General features: G+C 47.3%; 1 protein-coding gene across 1 annotated transcript in view; it reads right to left on the bottom strand.

Annotated features, from left to right (window-relative positions):
• The window catches only part of Npas3 (neuronal PAS domain protein 3), an 838670-nt gene extending 823678 nt beyond the window's left edge, over window positions 1-14992 (bottom strand). The window contains 1 exon segment of the mRNA XM_052738517.1: window positions 14363-14992. Within this exon segment, the coding sequence (XP_052594477.1) occupies window positions 14363-14520 (158 nt within the window). The 5' untranslated portion in view covers window positions 14521-14992.
• Window positions 14993-18734: the final 3742 nt, after the last annotated feature.

Raw genomic sequence — 18734 nt, 5'->3', positions numbered from 1 at the left:
TTAGCAATGAATTATTTTGAACCATAATCATATGCCTGCACAGAAGACAGGCAAAAACTAACCATTACTCACAAACTGATCTGCTGATTGAGAGAGGGGACAGAGAGAGAGAGAGAGAGAGAGAGAGAGAGAGAGAGAGAGAGAGAGAGAGAGAGAGAGAGGTTTATATGCTAAACTAATTCCAGAATAATGAAAACCTAAAAATGTGGTTATACCTCAAGCAACATTTTATTTTTAATGTCTGCCACTTACTACCTAATATGGAGAACTGAGAATATAAACTGTAAAGTGCTCGGATTCAAACGGGATTAAACCAATCATTTGCTTGAAGATTAGGATGTGACAGATCTCTTCCTGTTTCCTTTCCTTTTTGTGTAATCAAACCATTTACAGATAACTTGCCACTCCCCAAATTAAAAAAAAAAAAGGAAATGTAAGTATTTAGTTCTGAAGAATTAACAGCACTCCCAGAATTAACTTCAATGGGGGAATCTGAAAAATTCATATCAAATGAAGAGTCGATTGTTAGAACTAATTTTGTTGGGAATGAAAAAAAAAAAAAAAGAATCAGAACTGCTGGTGGCAGGAGATTCTTCGGAACAGACTGTGTAAATGAAGAGCACTTTAATCAGTGGAGGAATCCTCACATTCCTAACGTCTTGCTGTGTATTCTGCAGGTTAGAGCAGCAGCTGGTTGAGGTCATATATCTTTTGCGAGCATCCCAAAAAGGCTCACTGCCAGACTGTTAAATTATGAATAAGCAATGAACAAAAGAATGCAGATACGGTGGTGACAAGATAATCCAAGCAAATTTATCTATGACAAATTTCACAGGATTAACAAATTACATTTACACAGAACAATAAAAATGCGCAAAAAAAAATGATGAGCCTACTTTTCCTCACAGCACTAGGAAAACAAAAAAGTCACCAATCCACTGCATATATTTAAATTTAACTCAATCTAAAGTAAGACATTTATAATTCATTCAAGATATCTTTGTAACTTCTTTGCATTTGAGGTAGAAATAGACAAATAGTATATCTGCTATGTATTTTGTACCTATTTAATATTGTCAACAGTATTAATATATAACCTGTATATAGCATGTATGAAACCCTGCACAATAAAAATTCCATTCACATGTGAATAGAATGCATATATTTTCAGAAGCAGATTCTGAAGAATAAATTATTTTTATAGAAAAGTTGTACCTTCATTCAGTGTAATACATATCAACTATGAAAATATCCTTATTCAGTGATGTCTATGTTTTCTAAGTCCAAAGGCAGAGAGGTTCTGCAAACAGTTTCAATTATTCCAGTTGCCTACATCCATTCCTGTAGTCCCTCTGAACAAAGTGCTTCTAAATGAAGTTATAAAACAGCATAGCAAAAAGAAAATGCAAAGATTTAGCAGGGAAAGTGCACTAGTTCCCACCGGTTTTACCTGCAGTTGACTAAATTCAACATTAGCTTTTTCTTTACAATAAAATCATCTTATACATCTTTCTACAAATCTTACAGTAGATGTATGTGATACTGCATTATTCTGGGATCCTATGAAGAAGTACTGAAGTGCCATGAACTACACTTGGAAGCATGGGACACAGAGAGCCGTTATGTTTCCACACTGTCTGTTAGATACCCCAGGCAGGGCCCTTTAACTGTTTTCGCATTGGTGCCGATAATGGGGTGCTGGAATCAGACATGATTTCTCTTAAGATGGTCTGACTGCTACTTTGAATTCTGCAGCCTGTATTTCACTTACACTTCTCATTGACGTCTGCTTTTGATCTTCAATGTTTTTGTGTCTCTCTCTAAATGAGTTCCTACCAATATTTTATCAGGCAGCGTTTTTTGTGTAAACAAATTGCTGATTGTAAAAAGGAATATCTAATTAAGACCTACAAACAAAATGCTTGCCTTCATCAACCACCAATACTCAAGCACTGTTAACCTAATCTGCCCGTCTTGATATTTCTGCTCCCTGCGTTTAACCCTCTTTGGTTAACAGCACTTATCCAAAAACGCAAAGATAAAATGTCATGCTTGGCTTTGCCGCCCTCAATCTCACATGTACTCGGCAGAGAGCAGGCCTGAAGCCTGACACTAGAAAGTTTACTAAATCAGTTTTACTCAAAGAGGTACAAGCCCAAGCAGCCACGTAGATCCCTGACATGGAGAAATGAAGGCGGTACAGAAGACAACCCTTCTTGAAGTGGTGTCTGTGTGTCTGTCCATCTGTGTGTCTCTGTGTGTGCTTGCATGTGCACATATGTGCCTGTGTAGTGTGTAAAGAAGGACTGAACAATATCTCACCAGGTTTGGGAGATGGCTCAGTGGATAAAATGTTCACAGTACAAGTGTGTGGCCCTGAGTTCGGATCCCCAGAATCCACATAAAAGCCTGTAATCTCCATATGTCCTCCTGCTACAATATAGGAGGAAAGACCAGAGAATCCCCAGAAGTGTGAAGGCCAGCTAGCCTAGGGTTGGGAGCAACAAACAAGAGGCCCTACCTCATATAAGGTGGAAAGTGAGAATGAACACCCTGGGTTGTCCTCTGGCCTTCACATGTACATGCCCACCCTTGCATACAGCAACACATGTATATACACACACATATACACACCCCATATCATTCATAATTCAAAAGATAAAATAGCCAGGGGGGTGATGGCGCACATCTTTAATCCCAGTACTCGGGAGGCAGAGACAGGCAGATCTCTGTGAGTTCAAGGCCAGCCTGATCTACATGGCTACACAGAGAAACCCTGTCTTGAATAAATAAATAAAATAATAACCTACCAATTATATCCAAATGGTAGTTTATTCTAACTAAATAAGTAAGTATATGAAAAACTCTCAGAACAATACCTGCTTATTAACAGTTTCTTTAAATGCTTGCTGACATTACAATGCCTGGGACCTTCACAGAGGCCAGTTCACACAGAAGGCCAGTTCATTCTATATTTCAAATAATCCTGCCCCCAAACACAGTTAGACCGTGAACCACATTATTCAGAAAGCTCTCTGGGACTGTTCCTACCAAAGCAAACCTGCATCTATTTAATTCTTGAGACAAATGAAGACACATGGTGAAGCAAAGCATCATGGGTAGAAGGGGATGGGGTATATGTCTACCAGAAGCTGATGCCTGTAAAGCGAGTCAGCTAAAACTGTGACGAGCGCATGTACTGCTGTGGAGTTTGCCTACAAAGGGGTCAGAACGTTAAATGGCAAGGAAGGTACACAGGAAATACCAATTGCTCCTCCCACTGACTCTATAGACACTGCATTCCCGCTACTCTCCAAACACGTAGTGAAGGTTCAGGGTACAGCATGATCACCCCTCTTTGCCACAGGGGTCTTTTCCCCATTGGCTCAGAAATCCCTCGCTTTGGAAGACCCAAAGCCACAGGCTCTTCACAGTGGTGACAGATAGTACATGTCTACAGCACACTGTCCAAGTCTGCATCACAGACAAACCTAAATTCGATCTCCACTTCTACTCAGGAAGCTGCTGACACTTCCTACACAGAGACACTAGCACTCCCTAAAAAGGGTCATCAGGAAACTAAGGCAAAAGTACTGTGGCAGTTGCAAAACAGGGTCTGAAGAAGGACAGTGTCCAGTGATGTTCATTACTGTCCTATGGAACCTATTTCTAAATCCATCAAAACATCTTTTTTTTTCCCTAAAAGTTGCTATAACCACACTTACATTTATGCATCTTCTTCTTTCCTCCAAGAACATTTCGTAGTCATTAATTATTATCTTTTACAAAGTGGATGCCTACTATCCCGGAAAACTCAACTAATATGAGGGGGGAATGTGAAATCAAAAAAATGTAGAAGGTCTTGCGTCTCTGAACTCTGCACTGCCTACTCTTAGAGAGGGCTGTCTTCTGACTCTAAAGTTTCAAATGTCTAACGTAAGAACATGTACTGTTTAGCTCTGGTCACCAAGACCATGGTAAAGACTCGATCAGTAAAGACAGTGGAGGAAGCAATCGATACTTGTAGTCTGGGGTCAGGAACACAAGGTCCATAGTAACATGGAATTTTCTTCTTGTTCCTCATGACCCTGTATGCAAGAGTACACGGTATTCCCTTTAATTTACCAAGAAACTGAGCCTTACAAATGTACATAGACAACCAGCCCAAGTGTTCTTCAATGTTCTCACTGCCCCTGGCATTTCCGAGACCACAGCAGTCCTTCCAGACTTAGGAAGTTTATGCATGACGCTATTACGAATATTACTACAGATTATTCTAACTATGTAAAGGTCTATCAAACTTGATACTGCAAACATCCTGTTCACGCTAATGAGGCCCAGCACAGTAAAAACACCATTCAGTTACAGTTGGTTTATTACAATGCCCAATGAGAAGAAAGAAAAAAGGTCACTATTTACCGTGATAATACTAACATCATTAATGCAAACAACTGAATTTTCTCATGAATGTAGACGTTCTCACATAATTGTAGATTTAAAATTCCAGTACATGCAACCATGAGAGCGTTTAAAAGCCAGAGAGTAATATTTACTTAACTAATCTATTAAAATATGCAGCATATTTTTTATACACATGGACCCCAGGAGTTACATTCTAAGCCAAATGCAATACAGAACTTTCAAAAATCAATCAAAATAACTAAATGCTACAATGTAGAAAAAAATGGCTGTGTAAACAAGGAGTTGGGGCTAGGCACTACAGCCTTTGTGCTTGGTGTCCCTTAAATTTAGCAGCATTCTGTACAAGAAGGGGTCACGTCAATTTCAGAAAAGCAAAAATACAGTAAGGTTTACATTGGGGTCACTATTAATACTAGAGCACGTGGGGGTGTTTATTACAGAAAACATTCTGTGTGATCTATCCCGATAGATAGTCCCACACATGACCACTTCACAGACACGCCTCCCTATGCCCCCTCACCATTGCTTCATAGGACACACCACACACACACACACACACACACACACACACACACACACACACACACACACACACACACGTATCTCTGGTCATAGAAAAACCTCACAACAGAGCAGGGGCCCTGGGCAGCAGATCCTGACTTAAGTAAATGAAACTGCAGCATGCCCGTGGGTCTTGGTCTAAGATCTTGGGAATCAAAGGGGTCGCTGGAATTTCAGCACTCCCATAAAACCTCTCTGCTATGAGACAGTTGTTATGAAGAAGAATGGCAAGGGAAGATCAAAACTCCTATCACTAAATCTATCAAGCTGTCCTCATTTGTGGGTTATATTTAAAGGGCAATGTAATCCTGATTTATTACCAAGGAAGATGTTAATTATGCATAACTTCTAGTCAAAAAAAAATAAGTCATACTACATAGAGTGTGGGAACAATCACCCCTGCCCACACTCAAAGAATGGACTTGGAGACCTGTAGGGCAGTGGGGTTAAACTTTCCACAGTGGTCTTGTAAGATCAGGTGTCTGGTGAGCAAACACAGCCAACGCTACTCCAGCAAGGGTTCTAGCCCTTAGTGGGAAGGCCCTTCCTCTGACGCCCCATTGGCTGACCAGGAGCAGGTGTGTGATCTTTCCGAACACCACCTAGCCTTCATTATTTCCTTATGAGAGTCTCCTTTTGCTCACTCCTCCACTTATGTCTACAGTTCTCAACAGAGACTTACCTACCCATTCACCCTTCACCAAGTATCCTGTTTGCTTGGGGACCCTCCAGATGCATGGACTTTGTCACAGCAGTAAGCCATTCGGCAAGTTTGGCTGCCGGTAATTTTCCACTCTGAACTCAATTTCTAGTTTGAATGGGATAGTTAGGAGGCTTCTACAAGCAAGTACTGGCTGTTAGGGCAAGGGCTCATGGCTGCCTGCTTATCTGTAACTTGTAAGCCTAAGCCCACCTAAGGCATTTTTGTCTTGGAAAAGGACCATCATGTATTTTTATTCCCAAACATATGTCTATTACACATTATAGCGTGTATTCACATGCACACTATACTGGACTCATAAAAAGTCACAGGTTGAGGAAAATAACACGTACATTTTTCTTTTTAAAACAGCATTAAATGACGTTGAATTCCAGGTAACTCATCATATAAAATCAGATCTAGTGAACGGCCATTGGACATTTGCAGTGTCTTTCGACGATCCCTCAATTCATAAATCAGAAAGTGGGAATCAGAAGAGATCCTGTAACGTGGGAGGGTCCTGTGCAACACGGGTCACTGTAACTCCTGACTCTGGAGTCCCGCCATCTAATATCCTCTCCGGTGGATCTATGATATGCCCATGCATTACAGTTCTCGTTGACAGCCTGTTGCCTTGGAAATATTTCATTATTTCAGTTTTTCCATTTGTAGGACCCTTGGCCTTGTAATATGAAGGCCATCCTATTTCATATTTTCGATTATCATTTAAGCAATCTCGTGGAGCTATTTATATATATATATAAGCAAGTGTTAGACAACACAGATCATCATCCATCACTGTTTAAGCTAGCGTGGTAGGAATGCCTTAAGAAAAGTGCCCACCACCACCTCTACCTTTTAATGCCTTGCAAACCAGCGTGGGCACCGCACATGCTTGACACTTCTCTCTAATTTTCTTGGTTATAGGTCCACAGAGCGGAACAACTCTGTGGCAGTGCTCTATAATTTGCAGCCTATTAGAGTTTAAAAGAAAAACCAAACAAGGGCATTATACACAAGGTTTTCAACTTATTCTTTCAAGCTCTCGAGCCACACTCTCCGAGTGCATGATTCAGAGACCTTTAAGGAGTGCTAAACTGTCACTAAAGACATTACCGAGAACAAGCTTCTCTGTACCTGATTGTACAGAAAGGAACTTTGCACACGATGACATGCGGACGCTTGATGAATGTGTCGGACAAGACAAATGATATCTTTCCCTTAGTTTGGATGGTGGGTATATCTGAAAAGCAGGTTAAGTGCCCATAAACAGCTGTGTGGGATCAGTAAGTTGGGAACCACTCTTTAAATAAGTGGACCAAAAAAAACTTAAAACAGGTCCATCAACATATCTGTGTTCAGCTGCTACGGCAGAGATACACCAGTTACCGGCCAATTCCAGGCACAAAGTCCAAACCACAGTGGGATGACTGACTTAGGTGAAAGAAGGTTCTATGAGAAACAACTTCCTTTTAAACAAACCATCTGGCTTCTCATTTCTCATTACAAAATGGAAACAACTCGTACGTGCGACTTTTACACTTGAAAGTGTTAAGAGCATTTAAAGTCCTGGTAACAGAGTGAATCCTTGGGGTATAAAACAACTGTCTGGATAATGGGCCAAGTTCGTGGTTATTACTGTTTCAAACAGTTGATAACTCCTTCCTCTCGCCTATAACATAGGCCCTGTCTCCTACCCACTTATGACTCCCCCTTCTCCCTATAGGTTACAGTTTCTTAGATCCAACCTTTAAAATGACAGCATCCAAGCTGAACAAGATGCTATTAAAGGACATTAAATTAAATACAGTATATCCTCCTACAACTTCAATCAGAATTTCAGACCAAGTGTTATTTAGTTCAGCTCTCAAGTGGAGCAGAATAACAAATCGCACACTTTGATTTACCTTCCTCGAATGCCAAATGGAGGCAGGTGATAAAGAACGCACTCATGCACAGGCTATGAAGTTTCCCCTAGAAATTAATTCTATCTTCAAGATTCCTATCTCAGAGAAATTCCCAAAATGGCACACAAATAGGCCTCTGCTAGAGAGATTACTGGGGCCATCCAAGTAAATGCATTTACTACCAGCAGAAAAGGGAAGGAAGTAGCTAGGAGGAGAAGAAGGGAGAGAGGAAGGAAGGGAGGGAGAGAAGGAGAAGGGGAGGGGGAAAGCCATGGCGAGGCAGGGGGAATGGGGTCAATTGTAAATTGATTTCAAAGCATTTATCGCCTTGTTAAGAGTCACCATCCAAAGCTTAGTACAATGCTCTGAAAATAGATTTATCTACAAGAGTAAAATATTCAAGATATGAATTCTCCATGAGACACAAATATTAAGAACTAGATGTTCATTTTCATCTATCTTCAGATGTCCGGTTTTCTAGTTTGAAAGTAGCCCTTAATGTGTGTAGTATTTAACATCTTTTAAAACTAGATGGCATACGACCCGTTCTCTAGTACATGCTTTCCACGGAATTATCTAAGACTTTAGAATGAGTCGACTAGGCATCTACTTTTAGAAGCTGTTCCCTTAATCCTGACCATTGTGCTTGCTCTCTCTTTTTTTTTAACATGGTGATAATGCATTCCCAAAACAAACAAAAAAGAACTACTAAGACCATAGGTTTTTAAATGAACAGTTAGTTGTCTGCCTGTCTCCCCGTCATTGCTTGATACATTAAAGCTCTGCTGTATCAAAAATAAAACCATCCATGTGATAACTAAGTCTGGCATCTAAGTTAAGCACTTCTCTCAGCTTTTCAAGTTCTCCTAAGCCTGCGAGGAAAGTAACTGCTTGCTGGGGAGGGGGGGTGGGGGGGGTGGGGGGGGTGGAACTCAACTGTGTTTTCTTCTTGAATCAACGGGTAGCATTTCATACTTCCTACTGTGCCTTTCCTCTTGGAGACAGAAAGAGATATTCACTTTGCTCAAACCGATATGCTATACGCAATTAATGTCATTAACGCTGTCAATTAATAGCAAACAGGCTTCTAAACAAAGTAGGCTGGATGGACAGCGGGAGGGAAGCACACTGGAGCTGGGGGGCGGGGTTCAGCCACTCTGAAGCCTAACAATGCTGTTCACGTAGGATGGTTAGGGATGTTTTGAACACAAACTCCCTCTCCCTTTGGCTCTAGTAGTTTAACTAACTTCAGACAGACATGCTCCACTGAGCCCCTTGCCTGGATATATGCAATTCTCACCAGGAACTTTTCCAAACACCGATTCCCCAAACAGTAACTAACCGGGTAGAGATGCTCACACCACTGACACGTTTTTGGATCTTGCTGTTTGTTTGCTCATTTACACTTAAGGGGTTTCTTCTTTCTTTTTCTTACTCTCTTACTTATTCATTTATTTATTTATTTTCCTGGAGACGGGGTGGAGAGAAGGGGAGGGCAAGAGCGGAGGGCAGAGTCGGGGACCCACAAGTTGCCCGGCCCAGGGCAGCGGCGGCGGGAGGCGGCGCGCCTGGCTGAGCCCGCCCGGCCTAGCTGCTCTCGGAGACGGCCCCTCGAGCCCTGCGCTCCGCTCCCGCCCCGGCCTCCTCCCCCCTCCCCTCCCCCTCCCCAGCTCATTCCCTTCCTCGAGAGCAGCTGCCGCGGGACCTGCGGCGGCGGCCGGGGGATTCCCGGCCCCCACCCTCCCTCCCGCGGCTCCCGGGCACACACAGCGCCTTCTCTTTGGGGTTGGTTTGTCTTTTTTTTTTTTTTTTAAATCTTTTTTTTTCCCCCCTCTCTTTCTTTTGCTTTTTTTTTTTCTCCTTTTTTTTTTTTTTTTTTTTTTTTTTTTTTCCATCAGCGAGTCACTCCATTCGCCGAGCTCAGGAGGTGCGACTGCTCGCCGCCCGCCGCCGCCGCCGCCAGAGCCCGCTCGCTGCCGCAGCCGCCGCGGGCGGACAATGCGCGGGGGAGCCGGCAGCGCAGCCCCCCGCCCCCGGGACCGCGGGGCCGGGCCCCGAGGCGGGCTGCGGAGGGAGCGAGCCCGCCACCCCGGCCGGCGGCGGGCGCAGGGCGCGGGCGGCAGGTTCAATAAACAGAAAAGTGTTACCGTTCTCGCCTGGAAGGATCCTGCTGAAAGCTGGGCTTGGTGGGCGCCATCTTCCTGCAATTTTTTTTCCTCTCTTACTTTTTGCCTCGCTCCCCCCCCCTCTCCCGGGGCGGGGGGCGTGGGGAGGGCGGAGGGGGGGGGGGATGGTGTGCGTGTGCGTGGGCTGGCGGGAGAGAGTGCGGGCGTGCGCGGCGCTCGGGGGGGCCCGGCGGGCGGCGGCCGTGGCCGTGGCCGTGGCCGTGGTGGCGGCGGCCGCGCTGCTGAGCCTGGGAGGCTACGGGAAAGTAGTGGGGCCCGAGCGTCGCCGGCCGCCGGACGTCCCCTCGCGCCCGGAGTGCTCCCCGCCGCAGGTCGCCGCCTCCTCGGCCGCCCGAGCCTGGTCCTCCCCTCGCTCGCCCGCCGCCGCCGCCGCCGCCGCCGTCCATGCGCTGCTGCACAGCGCCCGCGGCCCGGGCCGCCCCGGCTCCCGAGACATGCCCGGCGCGGAGACAGGCGGCCGGCGCGGGCGGCGGCGGCGGAGGAGGGGCGGGCGGGCGGCGGGGGAGGCGGCCGCGCGGTCCCGCGGGCAACCCGGCCAGGGCCTCCGGGTGCTCGGGGCCCGCGCGCGGCCGCAAGCGCCCTCGCCGCAGCCACCGGGGTCGGGCCGCGGGCAGGTGGGGAGCACACCCTCCTGGCAGGCGGGGCGGGGCGGGGGGGAGATCGGGGCGAGGGGGGGGGGGGCGGCGGCGCCTAAGAGTGGAGGGACCCGGAGGGGGAGGACACGCAGGGGGTTCCCAGCTTGACCACTGGGAAAGTATTTCTGGGCATTTTCCAGCTGCTTTGCTCCAGAGCTCGCTCTCTCTCTCCGCCTGCAAGCAGATACACACCCCCTTCCCCTTCCCCTCCCCCTCTTTCTCTCCTCTCTCTCTCTCTCTCTCTCTCTCTCTCTCTCTCTCTCTCTCTCTCTCTCTCTCTCTCTCTCTCCCTCCTTCTCTCCCTCCCCCTCCCTCTCTCTGTGTCTCTCAGTGTCTCTCTGTCTCTGTTCTCTCTATGTCTCTCCCCCCCCTCTTTCCCTCTCCTCCCTCCCTCTGTGCGTCCCTCTCTCTCTCTCTCTCCCTCCCTCCCTCTCATTTGGGGACTGGAAAGCTTGGCTGCTGGCGCAACAACGCCACTCAGTTGCAGTTTCAAACACTTCCCTTCTCTAGAGTATTTCAGCCTGCAGAATAGAGAGAGTGGGAATTAGAATGCCTAGAGAGTGGGCTGGACCGTCTTCAGGGGGGGCAGTGGAAATAAAAGCGTGAGTGATGGGTCTTGAGCTGGCCAAGGCCAGCAGGCCCAACAGCCCTGTGCCTCTGAGCAAGGATGGAGGACCTGCACCTTGTGACTCTGGCGCCCTCCGCCAGGAGCCCGAGCTGGAACATCTGCATTTTTCCACACGCGTACAGATATGCTGACCCCAGGGCTCGCAGGCCAATCCCCATGCCTTGAGATGCGGTTGCACACAAATGCCATTGCAGAGCCAGGTCCTGGTACCTGGGACTGGGTTGCTGGCCTCTGAAATCTAGTCCAGTCACCTCCCCCATTAAACTGCCCAGCGAGGCCTAGAGAAATAGCGACTCAGTGCAGAGCCAGCTGAAATCCTGGAGAGACCCGGGCGGAGCATTTGTCCGCTGTGCCTCAACGGAACAAGAGGACAGCTCTTTTTGCAGTCTAGGGCCAGTTCTGCATTAGGCATTCAAGAAAGACACCCAAGACAGCTAGCTCCCTGGCGAAGAAATGAAAGGGTCTGATGGGAAACATGATTTTAAGTGAAGCCTTGCCTTCTGCTTTAAAGTTGGGGTGGGGTGGGGTGCTCAATAGGTGTCCCCTTCGGTGCGACCCTTCCAGTAAAGTAGGGAAGGGATTCAGAACCTCCACTGAATACACAAGTGTATGGTGGTGGAGGTGCGACATCTTCGTGATGTGGAATACTCTTTGGAGGAGTCGTTAGTACACTCTACAGGTAGGAGAAATAGAGAATGGTTGGGAAATGGATTGCATCAATGATGAGTGTTACCTACAAGACAAATGGGGGCTAGCTACGGAGAGGGAGAGTTAGCCAGTTGGAAGTTCTGGCTCCAGGAGAGACGGTCTAGGGCAATTCTGCCCAGGGGTGCCAAACAAGAGAAGCTTATGTTCTCTCAACAGGCAGACCACTGCTGGAAAACCCACCCCTGCCACCATTACCACCCCCATCAGACTCCCAAAAGTACTTTAAGATTTTTAATGACATGTCACAATTCACTTTAGCAAAGGGGGGAGAAAAAAAAAAACCAAAAACGTCCAGGTCTCCGGGTGGAAATGAAGGCTACCCCTCAGAGCCTTGAAGCCTGTGCTGGTGAACTATGAAAGGAGCCTCCTGGTTTAACCCTCACCTCTGACACCTGCCAATAATCTTCTTGCCCAACTCTTCTGCCCCCCACACTGACTAAAATTAAAGACAGTAACACGTGTCAAGAGAGCTGAGGAACAAAACCAAAGGAAACTTGACTGTCACCGCCACTGCCTTTCCTTCTGTCAGTGTAAAAGAAGAGTTAAATGGAGGGCAGGAGGAATGCACTCCAAAGAGAAAGTTCAGAACTCTTTTTTAAAGCTTGTCTTTAGAAGAGCAATAGGATCGAGGTCTAACAAGTGGTCTGAGTCCCTACAGGAAGTGTGAAAGGGAAGTCTTGAGGCAGGCACTTGGGGGGAACTGCCCCTGGGTGTTCCTGACGTGAAGGAAGATGAGCCCCAAGATCATCCCTTTCTAAAGGACAATGCCAATGCCGAGAGAGAGAGAGAGAGAGAGAGAGAGAGAGAGAGAGAGAGAGAGAGAGAGAGAGAGACAGAGACAGAGAGAGACAGAGAGACGAGAGAGAGAGAGAGAGAGAGAGAGAGAGAGAGAGAGAGAGAGAACCTAAAAGCCACCATGACAGCCCCTTATGCCCAATTTACATCTTCTAGGTCAGCTCCAGTTCCTGGAGGTCCCTGGAATTGTCCAAAGGCCATGTGACATTTCTGACCCTTGAATCTCTTCTGCACAAGCCACACTATTGTCACTCTTGCCTACACTTCCTAGTTAAAGTGACCACCAGATTCTATTGTCATTTAAATGTTTTATAAATGACAAAAAAATAAATAAATAAAACATACCTGAAACATGAAAAGGAAAATTTGGATTCTTTACTGGTGTTCTACATCTAGAAGATGCCCAGATCTATTTTTATTAAAGGTTCTTGTAATCACTGGAGTAAAACAAGTCTAAAATAATTTAAGCAAAAAAAAAAAAAAGTCTTTGACAAAGATTAGCCCCCTTTGAGTTATTTTCAATGACTTCTTTTTTAAACTTTTGACGATAAGCAGAGCATGTAATGAAGTCTTCTACAGAATATTTGCAATTACATGAACTTGGAATATACTGTGTTAGGCAAAATCTGGTCACTGGGCCATTGGTTAGAAGGCACAAAATATTGCAATGACAGATTACTGTAACCTTTACAGTTTAAATACTGTTGTTTCAAACCAAAGGTTCTCAAATCAATGAAGTTTCAAATATGAGGTAAAAGGGGAATTTGAATTATGCATTGTGTATATTTAAGTTAAATGCCATTGGCAAATCTCTCAGATGTTTAATCTGTACAATCTGGGAAACACAAATATTTAATTTCACACTCTCATGTGCTCTTTTTTTTCCCTTCCATCTACCATAAAATTGAGCCCCATGAATGGAGAGTTTACCTTTTTGATTACATTGTTGGTTTTTCTCATAGCGTTTTTGTAGATCATATTTTCAATAAAATCTTGGAACATCGAAAGTTATCCTTAAGGAAAAACTTCAGGATTAGAAAGCTGTTGGTGGTAAATTAATTTCTCTTTCTTTCCTAACTGAATCAAAGGGTGTTCAGTGTTTCAATGACAATTATTTTTGAATCTAGAGAATGTCTTTAGAAAAAAATGCAAGCAAATTCTACCTTAAAACTTCCTTCTCATCACCAAGCCTAACTTTTGTAAAATTTGCTTCTTAACTTGTATCTCAGAATCTCATCTATTTGCATTATAATGCGTTTAAGATGAATACTTAACAGCGCCTAAGAGATTCGAATTTCACGTTGTATTTCCCTGTAGTAACAGGTGACATGATCACACTTTTAGGTAGAATTGCAAGTCTATCGCTGCCCATGAAAATCGTTTCTATCCTATTTGGAAACAAATGATCAATCAGCCTCCGATGATCAATTGCTCCCCTGGCTGTCCATCAGCGCGGATTCGCACCGGCAGAGACAGTGAGAACATTTTGCTGGAAGGGGAGAGGAAGCCCAAACTTTGCAAAAGCATCCAGTGCGGCGGCGTCTCAGACTTCCCTGGAACTCTCCGGCTACTCGGGGCTGAGGCTCTACGTTCACGGCCTGGCAGAGGGCAAAGGATGACTTCACTTCGCCAGTGCACTCGAGTGCTTTTCAGTTCGGATTGTGTAATTCCCCCCTTCCCATCTTCTATAGCACAGGGGCAGGCAAAGTGAGCCCTAACGGTATGCATGTGTGTTCTCAGGCACAAAACAAGAGCAAAGTGAGTCCCACCCCAGGGCCCGGGGCGGGGGGCACTATCCCAGCTCGGGCGGGACTACTCACCGCTGCTGGTAGGAGGTGATGCCCTGGACGTTCTGCGGGGTGCCGTTGGCCGCGGTGCCGGCCCTCCCCATGCCCGCACCCGCTGGTACCCCAGCGGCTGCCCCGCCGGCCGCCGCGGCCGTCACCTGCACGCTGAAATCCGGAAAGATTCGGATCATCGCCGCGGCTTGGAGCCCCAGGCGCGGCTGCTCTGGGCTCAGGCTGGCGGGGGCTCGGGCTCGGGTTCGGGCGGCGGCGGCAGCAGCGGCGTGAGCGGCGGCGGCGGCAGCAGCGGAGCCAGGCACCAGTCTGCAATCCCATTAGTGAGCCGCGGCCACTGTGCGCGGCGGAGAGGCGCTTTGATGTGCGCGCAGCGGGCTGAGGTGGAGGGGGGGCGAGGAGGAGGTGCGGGGGGTGTGCGAGGGACTTGCAAACAGCAAAACGTGTCAGGGTGGGGCCTTTTCTCCCTTTTGGGGGGCACTGTTGCTCCCCCTTCTTTCCAGGATGTTGCTCTCACTGGCTGCTCCAGCAGCGCCGCGCGAGCCCAGCTGAGGGAAGAAGGGGAGGGGGTGGAGGAGGAAGGATGCACCGGGAGGCTTGGCGAGGACTTGGCCGGTGCAAGGGAATAACGGGCAGTGGAGGGTGCATTTCTTTCCCTTCCTCTTCTGCACACACACACACACACACACACACACACACACACACACACACACACAGAGAGAGAGAGAGAGAGCGCACTTCCGACCCAAAGTGCAAGTCTATGGTGCGCTCTCTCTCCTCCTTTCTCTGGAGAAATAACCACCATCTAGGCAGGCTCCAGCCTTCCGCGGCTGCCAGAAACCGGGATCCCAGCCCGCGGGTGGAGGAATGGGGCGCAGAGCCTCCCGTTTCAGCCCGGACCCCTCTTTGACCCTATTCTCCACACTAAGCAGTGCGAGTGTGGCCAAGCGCAAGTTGGACTCCGGGAGAACTTGATACTTATCTAGGAGAGGTGGTTTGCAAAGGCGGAGGGGGGGGGGGCGCTTTTGTACAATGGAGAGTTTGGATCGCTTAAAAGAAAGGGCTCTTCCCGCTCCTGGTGAGCGGAAGAGTTGGTCCTGGGAAACTTGTGAGGTGGGCTCCTCCTCGGTCGGTCCAGCTAGATCCGAGTTCGTACTAGTGATCCACCTCTTGCCGCCCCCTTTGACCGAGGAAACGAATAAATTAGTAGCCACAATTGAAACGAACTCCGCGAATTCCAGCCACCAAGGAAACAAAAAGAGAAAACACGTGCATTTATTTCCTCGCGCCTACCAGTTCCTTCACATTGTTAGACCCGCCTTTCATTCGGGGGTGAGGAGGGATCCTGGTGCTTTGAGTGCGTCTGTCTTTTTAGTGAGACTTGCTGGGGTTTCACTGAGCTGGTGTGGGGGGACGTGGGAGTTGATGGTTTCTCCCACCCCTGCCCGGGACCCGGGTTGCCCACTTTCTTTCCCATCTTCTCGCTGGTAAGCGGGAGCCGAGTTGTGAGATGCAGGCGGGCGCAGCAGCCCTTGAGAGACAGACGCTGGGCTCTGGCTCCGCTAGTGTCCCACACTCAAACCCCTTGCCCAGCTTCGCTGCTGCTGCGGCGGCGGCGGCTGTGGCTGCTGCTGCTGCTGCTGCTGCTGCTGCTGCTGTTGGTGGTGGTGATGGTGGTAGTGGTGGTGGTGGTGGTGATGGTGGTACTTGTTCCCCCTTCTGGTCCTCTCCTTCCCATCCCGCACACAGCTGGGCACTGCAGCTGAGGGGCTAGCAGTCTCAGCACCCGCCACACAAACCCAAGTAACTGTGACGGCCGGCCGCGCAGCCCTGACCCAGGGCCAATCGCGCTTCTCCCGGCCAAGCACCTGCTTAACCCTTTGAGCCTGGGACGCAACGGGCTGCCGCGGGACCCAGTCAGACAGGACCCCTTGGCCTGAAGTTGCCAAGGCAGAGTGTGATAGAGGCTCCCCAGCAGGACATCCCCGCGGTCTAGGAGGCAAATGCCCGCCCTGCAGCAGAACCATGCAGTCCCTCCCACCCTGATGGTTCTGGAAACCGGAGGAGCTGGACAAAGGCGAGTCTTCCTCCAGGCCCCATGCTGCTCCTGCCAGGGCAACCTCAGGACGTCTCCAACCCAAGTGGCTTTCGGGAGGAGCCTCCGCGCCCAGCAGTCTCAGGGAGACGGAGGGGGGAGCCTTGGCTCTCGCTCTCCGAGCCCACGGCGCAGCTGCGTTTCCATTTTCCTCTCAAAGAAAATGCTTTGGACGGCAGATAATACCAGGAGATATGAAACCGCTTCGTCCCCCACATGTTGCACGTAAAAAGAATCGTAATGACCATCCGTGGCTTGTGCAAGAGAGCCCATGAGTTAGTTGAAGACCAAAGCAAGGTCCTGACTTCCCGCTTCCGGGTCATTTTCCAGCAGGACTAGCAACCAAACGCATTACCCAACCGCTGAGACCTGAGCTGAAGGCGCAGTGGAGTTGTGGGGGGACCTTGGAAAGCTGACTCTTAAGGACCCCACAGTGGGCCCTCTGCCCACATTCAACCCAAGGCTCAGGCCTTCTTACCTTGTCTTCTGGACGAGATCTGAAAGGATCTCAGATACTAGTTCTTGGCTCTGTGCAGGCTTTCTGCTGAGAGGGAGCCTTCATGCCCATTCTGGAGAGGCCAGGGATGCTTTTAGGGCATGGGTGCCTGGGTTAAGGCCAGCAGTGCTGTAACTAAAGGAAAGTCAGCGAATGACTAAGGAGTGAGGTTAAAACTGAGTTCCTCAGCAGGCAGCGGCTTTCTCTAAAACAGCACCTGTCTGCACAGTTGGCCCATGGAGGCACTGGTGCTGTTACAGCTACTTGTAGCTAAGCAAACTAGGTAAAGGAGACTTCCAGCGAGTGGTTCAGACCTTGGGGGGTTGGGAGGCGCGCGCCAGTAGTGTCCTGCAATGTTTCTAGCTGTATCCATAAGTCTCTGAAGCAGTTCCCATGTACCAAGAAAAACAGGGGGGTAGGGGGAGAAAAACCCTCTTTGGACAATAAATAAATAAATAAACAAACAAACAAACAAATAAATACCAGACTTGTTTTAAAAATTAGTTTTTCTTTTCATGTCTTTCTGCACAGTCAACAATGATACACACACACTCACACACATATATATATACATATATATATATATTTATACATATATATAGAGAGAGAGAGACAAAGAATATCACTTCTTTAATTGTTTCAATACCAAGTCTATGACAAGATGAGGTTAGTGGCATCTTGCTAGATACTAGCTATCTTGCGGAAGAGTCTGGTCTGCGAATGTGTAACCCCATTTTCCTTCCCTTTTGGAGAGCATGTTTTTCTAGAAGCCCATGGAGGCCCAACTATCCCAAAAGAAAGGGTGTGTGACATCTGTTGCCTGATGCTTAAAACTTCCCACTCTGAGGCCTCTTCAATTAAATGCTATATTGTTAAAGTAGTTAAGGGAGCACATTCAACTTCAAATTGCCAAGTTTTCAATTGCTCCTACTTAGTTAATATGACTCCTGCTCTCCAGAAACTGTTCGCTACAACAGAAAGGCACACAAATACTCAAAGGCGATTTGCGCAAACTCTGACCTTGGGATGCATGTTAAGTCTATCCCTGTGTCTTTTCTTTACATATATTATTTTGGAAGGTGGGTTTGCATCCACAAGAAACAAAGCCCTTATTAGATCTGCTTATCTCCATGTTCACTAAGAACCTTAAGCAAAATATAAGTTTATTCCCTCATTAGTGATTCAGATTCATCACTCCGCTCTGTCAGTTAAAATCTTTGCATGCTGGCAGCTGTTTTGAAATATTTTGAAAGTTGTCCTGGCATCTACCCAAGCAGAAGGACTCCAGTAAACACTACAGGCTTTCCGTATCTATGCTTCCCACTCAAATCTACATGTTAGTGCGTGGAAAGGTACAGAAAGGGATGGCACAGGGTTGCAGCCCTGGACACACACATGCAATATGTGTGCCCACAGATTTGCATCTTCATTCTTGTGGTCAGTGTACGGTGGAGCCTTTTGCTTCTATGTTCACAATATCCATTCTCTGGACATTCGTTTCCATTTACTTAAGTGGTGTGACTTTGGAGTTTTACTACTTGCCACTGGAAGCTGCCAGTGACAGGTAGGAGAGTGACGCCTACACAGCTTGATGGCATCTAATCTTCGCTTTATTTTGGCCAGACATCTAGAAGAAAAGTAAACTAGGAGACAGGGATCAGTATACAATAAGCAAAACAGGAAATAAATAGGATAAAAAATTCTATGCACAATAAACAAGTGAAAGAAACGATTTGCTTTGAAGTGGGTGTTTTATTGACATGATGACACTGTAATAGGAGATTTCTGCAAAGAAGGCAAAA

The sequence above is a fragment of the Peromyscus californicus genome, unplaced genomic scaffold (assembly GCF_007827085.1).
Source record: "Peromyscus californicus insignis strain IS unplaced genomic scaffold, ASM782708v3 Scaffold_15__1_contigs__length_86483966, whole genome shotgun sequence".
Lineage (NCBI taxonomy): Eukaryota > Metazoa > Chordata > Mammalia > Rodentia > Cricetidae > Peromyscus > Peromyscus californicus.
This window is presented reverse-complemented; position numbering and strand designations above follow the sequence as displayed.